At 39.5% G+C, this 16895-nt stretch overlaps 1 protein-coding gene across 3 annotated transcripts in view; it reads right to left on the reverse strand.

Moving 5' to 3' along the window:
- The window catches only part of LEPR (leptin receptor), a 93772-nt gene that overhangs the window by 52328 nt on the left and 24549 nt on the right, over positions 1 to 16895 (reverse strand). For all 3 annotated transcript variants that reach the window (XM_070367889.1, XM_070367888.1, XM_070367890.1), the window contains one exon: positions 15245 to 15368. In XM_070367889.1, the coding sequence (XP_070223990.1) occupies positions 15245 to 15368 (124 nt within the window). The remainder of the gene's footprint in view (positions 1 to 15244; positions 15369 to 16895) is intronic.

Below are 16895 nucleotides of genomic sequence, written 5' to 3' on the forward strand. Positions count from 1 at the left end.
AGGGATTGGGGGCAGGAGGAGAAGGGGACGACAGAGGATGAGATGGCTGGATGGCATCACTGACTCGACGGACGTGAGTCTGAGTGAACTCCGGGAGTTGGTGATGGACAGGGAGGCCTGGTGTGCTGCGATTCATGGGGTTGCAAAGAGTTGGACACGACTGAGCAACTGAACTGAACTGATACTTGCAAGCGAAAATAATAAAAAAAAGTTGTCAAATAATTTTAAATTTGGTTTCTTTGCAAATTTCACAATTCAAGCAATATTTCTACTCAGAAGCTAGGTATATAATTAGCACTGAAATTTCATCTTTTAGTCACAGTGGTTTATAGAAAGCACATTCTATCCTCTGACCTTTGGTCATGTTACTTATTTCCCCCCAAAATTTTCTATCAATATTTTAAAACTTCTCTAAGAGAGATCTACACTAAATTATTATAGGAGTAACACCAAATGAGTGTTCTTTACTGTGACATAAACTGAGAGCAAAACATAGTTGGTGAACCATTAAATAACTGGAAAATTTAGCATTAGTTTTGTGAATAATTTAATCAAGTCACATTTTAAATCCCAGACTGGTAACCTATACAAATGTTACTCCCAAAAGTCTACTTTACCCATCAAAAGGAATTTCAAAAAATAGGTTAGCATCCCAGACTAGTTTCATCATAAAAATCACCTGGCATCTTTTAAAACTAGATTCCTGGATGCTCCATGGAATTCAGTATATCTGGGGCCAAGGAATCTGTTTTTAGTAAGTGTCATAGATCAGAGGTTCTCATAGTATGGTTCCCAAGCCAATAATATTAGCATCATCTGGAACTTGATAGAAATGCAAACCCAGCCCAGACCTCATGAATTAGGTCCAGGTGAGAAGCTGACAAATTTCATCAAGGAGACAAATTTAAGAAGCATTCTGTATAACACAAAGTACTTGTCAGTTGTACAATATTACCAAACAAATGGAAAATCAACAAGGAGGACATGAAGGAAGAAAAAAAGAAAAAAGAAATAAAAAAGGAATACAAACAAAAGCAAAGGGACCTAAATATATGTCAAGTTAACAACATAACCACGTGAAGTGGAAGGGGAGGGGATACCCTAGTTAACTGCACAGAATCTCGATCATGCAACCTTCAGCATTAGCAAAGGCAAGGTGAGTCAACACAGACACTGCGCTCTAGTCACTGTACGCCGGACTCTTTGTTTTCTACAGCAGTATGGCTTAGCTATTCCAAAATTACTTTGTGTGTATTTTAGGACTAAGCAACTAGATAACGTATTGTTGGAAAGGGAAGCAAGATTTCTCACTTCTAGAAAAAGGTGTTTGTTGTTGCTCAGTCACTAAGTCATGTCCAACTCTTTGTGACCCCATGGACTGCAGCACACCAGGCTCCTCTGTCCTTCACTATCTCCTGGAGTTTGTTCAAGCTCATGTCCATTAAGTCGGTGATGCCATCTAGCCATCTCATCTTCTATTGCCCGCCTTCTCGGCCTGCCCTCAATCTTTTCCAGCCTAAGAGTCTTTTCCAATGAGTTGGCTCTTCACATCAGATGGCCAAAGTATTGGAGCTTCAGTTTCAGCATCAGTCCTTCCAGTGAGTATTCAGGGTTGATTTCCTTTAGGATTGACTGGTTTGACCTCCTTGCTGTCCAAGGGACTCTCAAGAGCTTCTCCAGCAACACAATTCAAAGGCATCAATTCTTCAGCACTCAGCCTTGTTTATGGTCCAACTCTCACATCCATCCATGATTACTGGAAAAATCATAGCTTTGACTCTCTGGACCTTTGTTGGCAAAGTGATGTCTTTGTCTTTTAATATGCTGTTTAGGTTTGTCATGGCTTTCCTTCCAAGGAGCAAGTGTCTTTAATTTCATGACTGAAGTCACTATTGTTACAAGAAAAGAAAAGCACTGCTAGAATAGATCCTGCAGTTTTGAACTAGAACAAGAGATATCAGTATGAACACACGCTTTTTTGTTATGTATATACAGAGAGATACAAAAATATAGATTTCTGAGTATTATGTGTATTATGCACATTGTGTGTGTACTGTGTGTATGCATACATATAACAAACTCTGTAACTAAGGGGGCCTAGAAACAATGCCACTCAAGGAACACTGAGCATTTAGCCCCCAGACACCACTTTGTGAACATCATTCTCCAACAAAATGGAATCAGGGCTCTTTGGAGAAATGGCCGATTCCAGTGTCAGAGCAGGAAAAGCATAAAATCAACCTGAAATTTCTTGTAGTGTTAGAAAGTAAGGAGTCCTATTAAAAAAAAAAAAAAAGATAGATGGAAAACATCAAAAGGACACAGAAGCCAGTTTAAATAAGCCCCAACTCGGCAAATGTTGGACAGTGTGATCAAAAAAATAAATAATAATAGTAACTAAATAGCTCATCAAATAAAATAATGATTTGTATAGCTCATCAAATAAAATAATAATCTGTGAGTCCATCTTGATGGGAAAGAAGGAAGGAAAAGGAGAAGGGGAAGGAAAGAAAAAAAGGTAAGAGCAAAAGAATGGAAAGTACTTCTCACAGAGCCTAGTATTGTGGCTTGCATACAGCTTCTTGATTAAATAACACTATGTCTAAAGAAACACTATACCCAAAGAAAGGCAATGCCAAAGAATGCTCAAACTACCGCACAATTGCACTCATCTCACACGCTAGTACAGTAATGCTCAAAATTCTCCAAGCCAGGCTTCAGCAATACGTGAGCCGTGAACTTCCTGATGTTCAAGCTGGTTTTAGAAAAGGCAGAGGAACCAGAGATCAAATTGCCAACATCCACTGGATCATAGAAAAAGCAAGAGAGTTCCAGAAAAACATCTATTTCTGCTTTATTGACTATGCCAAAGCCTTTGACTGTGTGGATCACAATAAACTGTGGGAAATTCTGAAAGAGATGGGAATACCAGACCACCTGATATGCCTCTTGAGAAATTTGTATGCAGGTCAGGAAGCAACAGTTAGAACTGGACATAGAACAACAGACTGGTTCCAAATAGGAAAAGGAGTTCGTCAAGGCTGTATATTGTCACTCTGTTTATTTAACTTCTATGCAGAGTACATCATGAGAAACGCTGGACTGGAAGAAACACAAGCTGGAATCAAGATTGCCACAAGAAATATCAATAACCTCAGATATGCAGATGACACCACCCTTATGGCAGAAAATGAAGAGGAACTAAAAAGCCTGTTGATGAAAGTGAAAGTGGAGAGTGGAAAAGTTGACTTAAAGCTCAACATTCAGAAAACAAAGATCATGGCATCCAGTCCCACCACTTCATGGGAAATAGATGGGGAAACAGTGGAAACAGTGTCAGACTTTATTTTCTGGGCTCCAAAATCACTACAGATGGTGACTGCAGCCATGAAATTAAAAGACGCTTACTCCTTGGAAGGAAAGTCATGACCAACCTAGATAGCATATTCAAAAGCAGAGACATTACTTTGCCAACAAAAATTCCTCTAGTCAAGGCTATGGTTTTTCCTGTGTTCATGTATGGATGTGAGAGTTGGACTGTGAAGAAGGCTGAGCGCCAAAGAATTGATACTTTTGAACTGTGGTGTTGGAGAAGACGCTTGAGAGTCCCTTGGACTGCAAGGAGATCCAACCAGTCCATTCTGAAGGAGATCAGTCCTGGGTGTTCTTTGGAAGGACTGATGCTAAAGCTGAAACTCCAGTACTTTGGCCACCTCATGAGAAGAGTTGATTCATTGGAAAAGACCCTGATGCTGGGAGGGATTGGGGGCAGGAGGAGAAGGGGACGACAGAGGATGAGATGGCTGGATGGCATCACTGACTCGATGGACGTGAGTCTCAGTGAACTCCAGGGGTTGGTGATGGACAGGGAGGCCTGGCATGCTGCGATTCATGGGGTTGCAAAGAGTCGGACACGACTGAGTGACTGATCTGATCTGATGTCTAAAATTTCTCAATTAACACTGAGCACACTTGTTTACTTTACAAATAACGCATGTTTCTTCTCTCAAAATTTTAGTTGGTTCTTTTTTATACTGTCAATTTCTCTTATTACATTCATATTTTGGAGGATATTACTACTAATCATCTGCTGGTTCTATCATCTCGGCCATTTCTGAGTCCGCATCTATTGTCTATTTTTTTCTTTTTCTCTGGGTTATGGTTTACTTTTTCCTGTCCTTCATATATGCAGAATTTTTCACAGGATGCCAGACATGGTGAATATTACATTTTTGAGTGTTGGATCATGCTGTTTTTTCTTAGAGAATGTTGAATTTTGTTCTGGCAATTGGTTATTTGGGTGACTTAAGTGTGAACCTTTTAAGCTCTTTAGGGGGAAATGTAGATCAGCCTTGACGCTAGGGCTAATCTGGCCACACTTTTTTTAAACTTTTTATTTTGGGTATTGGGGGATAGACTATTAATAATGTTGTGATAGTTTCAGATGAATAGTGAAGGGACTCAGTCATACAAAGACATGTATCAATTCTCCCCCAAATTGGCTTCTCATCCAGGCTGGCTGGACCCATTTTAAAGTGTGGATATTATGGGGTTTCTGCTGGTATTCAACACTTCAGTAGCTCAGTCATGTCCAACTCTTTGCAAACCCCATGGACTGCATCACGCCAGGCTTCCCTGTCCATTACCAACTCCCTTGAACTTGCTCTAACTCATGTCCATTGAGTCAGTGATGCCATCCAACCATCTCAACCTCTGTCATCCCTTTCTCCTCCTGCCTTCAATCTTTCCCAGAGTCAGGGTCTTTTCCAGTGAGTCAGTTCTTCACATCAGGTAGCCAAAGTATTGGAGTTTCAGCTTCAACATCACTCCTTCCAATGAATATTCAGGATTCATTTCCTTTAGGATTGACTGGTTGGATTTCCTTGCAGTCCAAGGGACTCTCAAGAGTCTCCTCCAACATCACAGTTCAAGAGCATCAATTCTTCATCACTCAGCTTTCTTTATGGTCCAGATCTCACATCCATAAATGACTACTGGAAAAACCATAGCTTTGACTAGACAGACCTTTGTCAGCAAAGTAATATCTCTTTTTAATATGCTGTCTAGGTTGGTCATAGTTTTTCTTCCATGGAAAAAGTATCTTTAATTTCATGGCCAGTTACCATCTGCAGTGATTTTGGAGCCTAAGAAAATAAAGTTTGTCACTGTTTCCATTGCTTCCCCGGAGAAGGCAATGGCACCCCACTCCAGTACCTGGAAAATCCCACGGACCGAGGAGCCTGGTAGGCTGCAGTCCTTGAGTTTGATAAGAGTTGGACACGACTGAGTGACTTCACTTTCCCTTTTCACTTTCAGGCATTGGAGAAGGAGATGGCAACCCACTCCAGTGTTCTTGCCTGGAGAATCCCAGGGACAGGAGAGCTTGCTGGGAGGCCATCTATGGGTTCGCACAGAGTCGGACATGACTGAAGTGACTTAGCAGCTTAGCAGCAGCCATTGCTTCCCCATCAATTTGCTGTGAAGTGATGCAACCAGATGCCATGACCTTGGCTTTTTGAATGTTGAGATTTAAACCAACTTTTTCACTCTCTTCTTTCACTTTCATCAAGAAGTTCTTTAGTTCTTCTTCACTTTCTGTCATAAGGGTGGTGTCATCTGCGTATCTGAGATTATTGATATTTCTCCTAGCAATCTTGATTCCAGCTTGTGCTTCATCCAGCCTGGCATTTCTCATGATGTACTCTGCATATGAGGTAAATAAACAGGGTGACAATATACAGCCTTGACATACTCCTTTCCAAATTTGGAACCAGTCTGTTGTTCCATGTCCGGGTCTAACTGTTATTTCTTGACCTGCATACAGATTTCTCAGGAGGCAGGTCAGGTGGTCTGGTATTCCCATCTTTTGAAGAATTTGCCAGTTTGCTGTGATCTACACAAAGACTTAAGTGTGATCAATGAAGCAGAAGTAGATATTTTTCTGGAACTCACTTGCTTTTTCAATGATCCAACAGATATTGGCAATTTGATCTCTGGTTCCTCTGCCTTTTCTAAGTCCAGCTTGAACATCTGGAAGTTCATGGTTCACATATTGTTGAAGCATGACTTGGAGAATTTTGAGCATTACTTTGCTAGCGTGTGAGATGAGTGCAATTGTGCGATAGTTTAAACATTCTTTGGCATTGCCCTTCTTTGGGATTGGAATGAAAACTGACCTTTTCCAGTCCTGTGGCCACTGCTGAGTTTTCCAAATTGGCTGACATATTAAGTGCATCACTTTCACAGCATCATCTTTTAGGATTTGAAATTGCTCAACTGGAATTTCATCACCTCCACTAGCTTTGTGCATAGTGATTCTTCCTAAGGCCCACTTGACTTCACATTCCAGGATGTCTGGCTCGAGGTGAGTGATCACACCATCATGGTTATCTGGGTCATGAAGATCTTTTTTGGATAGTTCTTCTGTGTATTCTTGCCACCTCTTCTTAATATCTTCTGCTTCTGTTAGGTCCATACCATTTCTGTCCTTTATTGTGCCCATCTTTGCATGAAATGTTCCCTTGGTATCTCTAATTTTCTTGAAGAGATCTCTAGTCTTTCCCATTCTGTTGTTTTCCTCTATTTCTTTGCATTGATCACAGAGGAAGGCATTCTTATTTCTTCTTGCTATTCTTTGAGACCCTGCATTCAAGTGGGTATATCTTTCCTTTTCTCCTTTGCCTTTCAACAAGGACTCTCCAAATCTCTTTATAAGAAACTAATTATTCCTGGCCCTGTGTGACTTCTGGGAATTCCTTAGCTTACAGTTCTACTGACTTCTTTTTCAAGAAGTTTTCTTTCCCAAGATCATGGATGGACTGGTATTTAGACAAAGAATCAAGGCAACCCCGATGCTAATTCCCAAAGAAAGGCAATCCCAAAGAATGCTCAAACTATTGCACAATTGCACTCATCTCACATGCTATTAAAGTAATGTTCAAAATTCTTCAAGCCAGGCTTCAACAATAAGTGAACCATGAACTTCCAGATGCTCAAGTTGGTTTTAGAAAAGGCAGAGGAACCAGAGATCAAATTGCCAACACCCACTGGGTTATCAAAAAAGCAAGAGAGTTCCAGAAAAACATCTATTTCTACTTTATTGACTATGCCTAAGCCATTGACTGTGTGGATCACCACAAACTGTGGAAAATTCTGAAAGAGATGAGCATACCAGATCACCTGACCTGCCTCTTGAGAAATCTGTATACAGGTCAGGAAGCAACAGTTAGAACTGGACATGGAACAACAGACTGGTTCCAAACAGGGAAAGGAGTACATCAAGGCTGTATATTGTCACCCTGCTTAATTAACTTATATGCAGAGTACATCATGAGAAACACTGGGCTGGATGAAGCACAAGCTGGAATCAAGATTGCCAGGAGAAATATCAATAACCTCAGATATGCAGATGACACCACCCTTATGGCAGAAAGCGAAGAAAAACTAAAGAGCCTCTTGATGTAAGTGAAAGAGGAGAGTGAAACAGTTGGATTAAAGCTCAACATTCAGAAAATTAAGATCATGGCATCTGGTCCCATCACTTCATGGCAAATAGATGGGGAAACAGTAAGAGACTTTATTTTTTTAGGTTACAAAATCACTGCAGATGGTGACTACAGCCATGAAGTTAAAAGATGCTTACTCCTTGGAAGAAAGGTTATGAGCAACCTAGACAGCATAGTAAAAAGCAGAGACATTACTTTGCCAACAGAGGCCTGTCTAGTCAAGGCTATGGTTTTTCCAGTGGTCATGTATGGATGTGAGAGTTGGACTATAAAGAAAGCTGAGTGATGAAGAATTGATGCTTTGGAGAAGACTCTTGAGAGTCCCTTGGACCGCAAGGAGACCCAACAGTCCATCCTAAAGGAAATCAGTCCTGAATGTTCATTGGAAGGACTGATATTGAACCTGAAACTCCAATACTTAGGCCACCTAATGAGAAGAACTGACTCATTTAAAAAGACTCTGATGCTAGGAAAGATTGAAGGCAGGAGGAGAAGGAGACGACAGAGGATGAGATGGTTGGATGGCATTACTGACTCAATGGACATGAGTTTGAGTAAACTCTGGGAGTTGGTGACGGACAGGGAGGCCTGGCGTGCTGCAGTCCATGGGTTGCAAAGAGTCAGACTTGACTGAGCGACTGAACTGAACTGTATGCTAATTTCTCTGTACCTCTCTACTTTGAGTATTCTGCTCCATTAATCAAGCCCGATTTTATTCTGAACTCTTCTCTCTTGTCTCCTCAGTTCAGCAATATTGTAGGGTTCTGTTTGAGTTCCCCCTCCTTGTATCATGTCCTGGAAGCTGCCTCCAGCCCAGAAAACGTTAATAATATAGAACTTGCTTTGTTTCCTTCTCTCAGGAATCACTGTTCTGTTTTGACTTTGTCCATTATCTGAAAACAGATGTTTCTTCTTTTATCAGGCTTTCTAATTGTTTATAACAGAGGAGTAATTCCAGAATATACTATTCCCTTATGGCCAGAAGACAGTTTTGTTGACCTTTTTATATTAACTTCTGAAGACTGTATTCACATAATTCAAAACTTGGTTTTCTTTAAAGGCAGTAGTGAAACTGGGTAATTACTTGGTGGAAATTTGTGACCAAGGAAATCTATGTTTTAAATGGGAGTTATTGATTTGGTGTGTGTATGTGTGTGTATATATATATATATATGTAATTAAATGTTGCTCAGCCATAAAAAGGAATGAAATTGAGTCATTTGTAATGATTTAGATGAAGCTAGAGTCTGTCATACAGAGTGAATTATGTCAGAAACAGAAAAATAAATATTGTATATTAATGCATGTATATGGAATCTAGAAAAATGGTACTGATGAACTTATGTGTAGGGCAGGAATAGAGACAGACATAGAGAATGGACTTGTCGACACAGGAGGGGAAGGAGAGGGTGGGATGAATTGAGAAGCAACACTGACATAAACACACTATCATTGGAAGCTAATGGAGAAAAGATAATCTCTTTAACAAGTGCTGCTGGGAAAACTGGTCAACGACTTGTAAAAGGATGAAATTAAAAAACTTTCTAACACCAAACACAAAAACAAACTCAAAATGGATTAAAGATCTAAATGTAAGACCAGAAACTATAAAACTCCTAGAGGAAAACATAGGCAAAACACTCTCTGACATAAATCACAGCAGGATCCTCTATGACCCACCTCCCAGAGTAATGGAAATAAAAGCAAACCATCTCTTGAAACTCTTGGCCTGAGTGTATACCAATGTTTAGACACAGATGTTAGCAGTTATTCAGCAACATGCAACATGCCCAGGAGGTCATATACTGGGTTAGTACAGACCATGCTTATACGAATCCAAACCAGGAGAGTAAGCATTGTGGTCTATACCTTACTGAGTTAAGGACTTGAGGAACAGGTACCATTAAGACTCATTTTACACAGGATGAAAATGAAGCACAAGGAATCCAAAAAATGGTTTAGGGCCATGCAGCCAAGAAGTTCCAGAATTAAGTCACGGGTCTTCTGCTAATTTCTGCCCCCACCCCTAGCTCAGGGTCCTGGTAGGCAACAAAATTCCACTCCAATGATTCATTGGAGCTTGGGCACCAAATGAATACTAAAATGGACATTTGCATTAAAGACATGTTAAAGTGCCAAAAAATAGATTTATAATATGCTTTTCACTTGATATTTGAAAATGTTACACTTCATACATTAAAAATCAATGGATTGGTTAAAAAATAAATAAATAAATACACTATCATGTGTAAAAGAGATAGCTAGTATGAAGCTGCTATATAGCAGGGAGCTTATCTTGGTGCTCTGTTATGACCTAAAGGGGTGAGATGGGGAGGTGGGAGGAAAGCTTAAGAGGGAGGAGGTATATTTATAATTAGAGCTTATTCACATTGCTGTACAGCAGAAACTAACAAAACATTGTAAAGTAATTATACTCCAATTAAAACATAAATTCAAAAGTAAATGAGAGTTATTGCAGCATATGTTTTGGCTGAGAGGAAAACTTGATGATGCAGGAACGAGAGGAAATAACTGCAAGAACAAATTCCTTGAGTGACAACAGGGGATGGGACTCAAAACACAGAAGAAAGGGTTCATTTTATATTGGAGCACATTAGCAGTTAAAGATGACAAGGAAAACTGCACAGGCACAGACATCAGCAGGATGATAGATTTTGGTGAGAAAAGCGAAAATGAGAACTCGCACCCCCACTCCCGTTTTCCCAGTGGAAACCAAAAGCAAGATCATCAGTGAGTTTCTCAGGCTCCCTCCAAGGGAAGCCAGCTGCCATAGTGTGATGTGCTCCATGGAGAACCCATGAGACAAAGAACTGGGGGAGGCCTCCTGTCAAAGCCAGGGAGAGACAAAGGCTTTCTGACCAGTGGTCCCTGGGGACCTTGGAAGCCGAGGGAGTGAGCTCGCAAACAGATCCTCCTAAAATTGAACCTTAAAATAACTGCAGTCCTAGCTGACATATGCATGGCAGCCTTGTGAAAGACACTGAGGCAGATGTCTCCAGATGTTGCAGCTGGGTTCTGGACCCATAGAAGCTATGAAATGATGAATGATTTTTGTTTTAGGCCACTAAATTTGGGGTAATTTATTATATGGCATAGATAGCCAAGGAAGATACCAGTACCTGGAAGTGGGGTGCTGCTATAATACCTAAAAAAGTGGCTGTGGCTTTCAAACTAGGTGATGGAGAGAGGCTGGAAGTATTTGGAGAAGCATGTGGAGAAAGCGTGAAATACCTTGAATAGACTGTTGGCAGAAACCAACATTTTAAGGACACTGCCAGTGAGGACATGAAAGGAAGTGGGAAATATGTGATTGGAGACTGGAGGAAATGGGGTCTTCTTTATGTTGTGGCCGAAAGCTATGTAACACATCTGCGGTTCTGTGGACAGAATAGAAGGTGCCTACTGAACTGGTGATCTCTCTCCAGGCAATTTCCAAACAAGTGTTGAAAGTGCCTCTTGTTTCTTCGTGCTGCAAGAGGAGAGATATTCCTTGAGAAAGGGCTGTTAGACAAAAGAATTTTTAATAGTACTTGAGAGTTGTGACATTCTCAGCCTCTCCAGTTGGCAAACAATGTTAGAACTATGAAATGGCTTCTGAGCAAAAATCAAAGGGAAGGCAGGGAAGAGCTTATTTCTAAGAGCTCTATGGGCTTTTATCTAATAGAGTGAATCCTAGTAAGATTCCCAGGCTGCTGTGTGATCTTGTGAGAGAAACACTTTGGCTTAGACTGCAGGAGGCTGAGGTAATAAAGGGAGTAGGCCTAATATGAGGGGTTGGGGGAGAGGTGGTCAAAGAGTAGGATCCTTGAAACTGAAATTATAAAAAAGATCCAGTTTATCAGCAGTGGCAAGATCCATGAGAATTGGTGAACTAGATGTGCTGAAAACAAGATGAGTCAAAATAAAGCTTTGAAGAAATTGAAGACCATTCAGGTGGGTGCTGAAATCACTGAGAATGCTGACAGAGCGATTCTGAAGAGACAAATAAACTGGGTGTTAGCAGTTACAAAAGTCCAAACTCCCTCGTCACCCTTGCCTATTCATCCACCTTGCTTTCTCATCATTCCCCAGCTTCCCAACCACACATTTGGGAATTTCAAGTTCTCAAATGCCTTTATTTGACTGTGTTTTATTGAAAATGCTCTTCACTCTCTCTGGTTCATTCTTCTCTCCCCGCTTAGAATCTAAACAGATACTTCTAGCATATGTTTCTGCAAGTCCCCATAGGTATTATATCACAGCATTTTCAAACTTTATGTTCTTTATCTTTACTATTAGGTCCAAGAGGGCAAGGGTTGAGTCTGAATTGCTTAACCGCTGTTCCCTATACTCAGTTCAGTGTCTGATGTACTCATAGGCACTTCACAAAGGAAGAAGAGGATTTCCTTCCTAGGTTTAAGAGAAAATTTCAAAATAGCAAATATCTGTCATGCTGTACTTTGGATTCTCTGACAAACATTAATATCTGAGTTCAAACAATGCAAGATTTTAGTTCCCTTTAAATATATACTTATTTACACACAGAAGAATTTGAAAGAGTTCTCTTGTGAATTTTCTAACGCATTAGGGAGGTGCTTTTGATGAAAAACTTTTCTATAGTAATCATCATTATAGATTTCCTATTCCATAGAGGTTTCATCTGTTATATTGGTCAGTTCTTCCTCCTGAGCTGAAGAGTCTTATTTAAATTATTTGGAGATGTATTGCCCAAAGATGTACACAAAAATATCATTCAAGACAGAAACAGCATGTGAGAGTTGGTAAAATGGACATAGTAACCAAATTATACAGTGAAGACTACAAATAAAGTGGCAAATGGGAATTCCCTGGCAATCCAGTGGTTAAGACTCCACACGTCCACTGCAGGGGACCAGGGTTCAATCCTCAGCTGGCGAATAAAGATCCCACACACCACATGGTATGGCCAAAAATAATAAAAATTATTTCTTTTAATAAGTGGAAAGAAAAGAAAAACAAGACATTTCTCAAATGGTATGTAATAGGACAGGTTTTCCTATATTCATATTTTTAGAAACCTGAGTTCAAAATAAAAGAAGGTTGAAAGAATGTACTAAATTCATCATATGAGCAAGTTGAAAAATCTGTTTAATATTATAATTTTCTCATTTTTCTGGGTCCATTTAGATGAACAGACCAATGACCACTTAGCTGACTAAAGTTCAAATTCTCAGCTATTCCTAATTTACTATGCAATTTTGAAATGCTCTGATATATTCATACATAGAATATATCATAGAATGCAGACCTCCAGACATAACTATGGCCCACACATTATAAAATATAAATCCTTACACATTGTCATAGAGCTATCAAACTGGGCACATTACCCTACCTCACTGATAATATTTGAAATTCTCTCAAATGGCACCTAGTGAGATTTTGATCACCACCAAAGTATTCAGATCATCACAAAAAGGTACTTCATTGTAAAGGAATTAGTTTCTCTGAGCTAAAATGTGTTTTGGTTAAATAAAGCAGGAAACTTTATGCCCCAGAGGTCAAATATATCTTCATCAACCACAATGCTTCCTTTCTTCGCTCAAGACCCAGAAGTTGTGGTGAGTCTCCTTTGCTCTAAGACCAACCCTTCATCTGTGCTCTTTTTCTGGAACTTGCCTATTCAACTATTCACTCTCTGTCACAAATATTCAGCGTGTCCCCTTCTACCATATCTTCAATTTTTCTCTCTCTGCTGGGTCATTTTCTATAAACTAGAAGCAAGCTCATTCTTTCCCATCTTTTAGATGTTCTCCTTTGGCTGAGCATTGCCTATTACTCCTCCACCTTCCCCATTTCACTACTCAGCTAAGCTTCTTGGGCCTCTTGAGATTTGCAGCCCAGTCATTTCTGTTGTGGACATTTATCTACTAGCTGCCCCCAGCATCTGCCTGGAAAAACTACTCTTCTGGTAGACTGAAACACTGGCAGATAGATATAGCACATTCTCACCAATCAGATACGCCCATTCAAGACACTGGCCCTAATGAGACCTGCACTTGTTAAAGCAGCAGGGGTTTGCAGGGACTTCTAGACTTATCTAGTGATCAGCATCAGAGGTGAAAATTATCACACTCAATCTCCAGATGAGACAGCAGGGGGTGTCTTATCTGTTCTACTCCTAGGGTGACTTTAAAAATTAGTTCAGGGAATCCCCTGGCGCTCCAGTGGTTAGAGACCAGCACTTCCACTGCAGAGGGCACTGGTCTGATCCCTGGGCAGGGAACTAAGATCCTGCAAGCCACGTGGCAGGACCAAAAGACAAAATCAGTCCAGCCATTTAACGTAAGTTGTAAATATTAACTACAGTCTGATAGTCAGTAGAAAAATAAGGATGATAGTAGCTTTGCTTCTTCTAAAATTTGTCTTATTTACCTTTATACAAGAAATTTTTCATATTTTGGTTATTAGCTCACTCATCCTTGAAATCTCAACTCAGCTGTCTCCTTCCTAGGGAAACCTTCACTCCTCTCTTTTCCCACCAGTACACTAGACTTCCCCACCTGAGGCTCTCACATCAGTCTTGTGCTCCCACATCAGTAATCACTAAAACTCAAATCCTATTTTGAGACATATTTGTACATATCTGTCCAAATCACTAATCTATGAATGGCTCAAGAGCAGAGATTATAACTATTCTTTTTTAAAATATAAGACAAAATACATTTTCAAAATTAAAAGCATGAGGCAAAACAAAGAATGATGTTGTGTAAGGTTAATGGGAAAGTATATCAAGAAGATGTAACAGTTATGAACATAGATCTATCCAACAATAGAGTCTAAAAATACATAGGACAACATATGGCAAAATAGTGAGAAGAAATATATAAATCAACCATTCCAGTTATCTTAAAAAGTTGAAGTAAAACACACATTTAGCAAAGTGTCTGAATACATCCTTTTGTTGACATCTGTGTTCTTTAAATGTTTTTACTGTGGTAAAATGTACACAATATATACCATTTTAAGTGTACAAAATTCAGTGACAGTACATTCACACTGTTGGGTAACCATCCTTACCATTCAACTTCAGAACTTTTGTCATCTTCCCAAACTGAAACTCTATACCCATTTAAACAAGAATTCTTCATTACCCCTCCTCTAGTCCCCGGCAGCCATCATTCTGCTTTCTGTCTCTATTCATCTTTATATGGACAGTTTCTAGCACAGCACAGCCAAACAATTTTATTTTAATTCAAATAGGAATTATTGAATAGGTATTATCACTGGAATTATTAGAAAAATTTGAATGACCTATTTACTGTAAGAATTGTTAAGTATGGCTGTTTGAAACCACTGTTGTGGCTTTCAACCGAGCACAAACATATATTAAGCACACACATTTTCAAGACAATAAAAAGATCAAATATGAGAGAAAAATCTGCCAGAAAAATAAATATAAACTTTCCCCCTTTCTTCAGTCAAATACCTAAGACTCCTGAATTGAGTTTACACTTCTTTGCAAATATATGCCCATCCACATCTACAATGTCTTGCTACCTGAACCAATATGAGGAGAAAAGAGAAAACCTAATGGGAGGAGAAAGTCATACAAAAAACACAGAAATGTACACTGATATAAAAGGAAATATAGGGATAGGAGAGCTTTTGTAATCTACTTCTGTATATGGAAGCTCTTGTATTACAGAAAAAAAAAATTGTGTCATGGGAATGTCAAATTTTATTTATTTGGTACTTACAGAACATATAAAAGATGGACCTTAAGGTCATAATTCTTGAAAGGATTCTTAAATAATGACTCAATATTACAGATGAATAATTTCAAGTCCTCTTTCATCCAGCACTGTATGTTCCAGTTTGCACCTGAATTAAAAATAAACTAAATTAAATCTGAAAAAACCATTCTGAACAGCCCAATGAAAGGGAAGGGCTAAATTAAATTTACCAGTGTTCTGATACAACTACCACTGTCCATTCTGAGAGAAAAAGAACAAGCTCTAATTGGTCATATGTCTGTGCCCATTTAGTTCCTTTGGCCTTCAGTTTCCTTCTTCATAAAGCAAGAGAATTAAATTCAATTATTGTTTCTCAAATTTTTTAAAATCTTGAACCACTTATGTAGGACAGAAGACCCCAAAACTCACCTAGTTCAGTTCATCCCCACTTTCCAAGAGACAAGAGACCATGAATGATCAAAGTACAGCAAATTTAGTGTAGCATTTCTGTGTCTGCTTTAGCGGTAAAGCATGGTGATTCACACTGGAATCACCAATAAGATGCATATCTTAAATTTTTGTTATTATAATATTATAGGCCCCACATACAAATAAGGAGAGTATATTTCACCGTATACTGAAAAATTCACCTGATAAACTATTGGTGATTTGTAATTTAGAAAGCAGGCACAGCAACAGCTAAAAATTATGACTAATTTAATACAACACCAAAAGTATCTTAAGCAATACTAACATATTTCCCCATTTGGAGAATTTCTAGCTAGTAGTGACTTCGCATCGGTTGAGCCTTATGAAGTAAATAGCCCATGTGGCAGAAAATTACATGGAAATCCTCAGTAACCACCACTTAACCTAGTAACTTTAGTTACACAAAGTTAAACTCAATAAACTAACTAGTTAATAGCCCTTGCTGCTAAGTCACTTCGTGTCCGACTCTGTGCAACCCCATAGACGGCAGCCCACCAGGCTCCCCCGTCCCTGGGATTCTCCAGGCAAGAACACCGGAGTGGGTTGCCATTTCCTTCTCTAGTGTGTGAAAGTGAAAAGTGAAAGTGAAGTCGCTCCATCGTGTCCAGCTCTTCTCGACCCCATGGACTGCAGCCTACCAGGCTCCTCCATCCATGGGATTTTCCAGGCAAGAGTACTGGAGTGGGGTGCTACTGCCTTCTCTATACATAAATTAAAATCTGCAGCATCATAATCATTTCACTTGATAACTGAAAAAAGTGCTAACATTTTTTGATCATTTCAAGGCTAGTCACAAGGACCTTCACATTTTAAGTCCATTCTTAATATATCCAACAATCACTGGAATGGTAAAGTTAAGCTCCCTTACAAATTAAAAAAAGTGCTTCATTTAAAATTAAATGCCTAAAGACAGAGACACTAGGAAGTATTTGAAGAGAAGTTGCTCAGTCGTGTCCGACTTTTTGCGACCCCATGGACTGTAGCCTACCAGGTTCCACCATCCATGGGATTTTCCAGGCAAGAATACTGGAGTGGGTTGCCATTTCCTTCTCCAGGAGATCTTCCCGACCCAGGGATTGAACCCGGGTCTCCTACATGGTAGGCATTGTAGGCAGACGTTTTTACCGTTTGAGCCACCAGGGAAGATCAGTATTACCTCTAACTTGTTTTAAAACTCTGATCTTAC

This window comes from Bos mutus, chromosome 3, assembly GCF_027580195.1.
Source record: "Bos mutus isolate GX-2022 chromosome 3, NWIPB_WYAK_1.1, whole genome shotgun sequence".
Lineage (NCBI taxonomy): Eukaryota > Metazoa > Chordata > Mammalia > Artiodactyla > Bovidae > Bos > Bos mutus.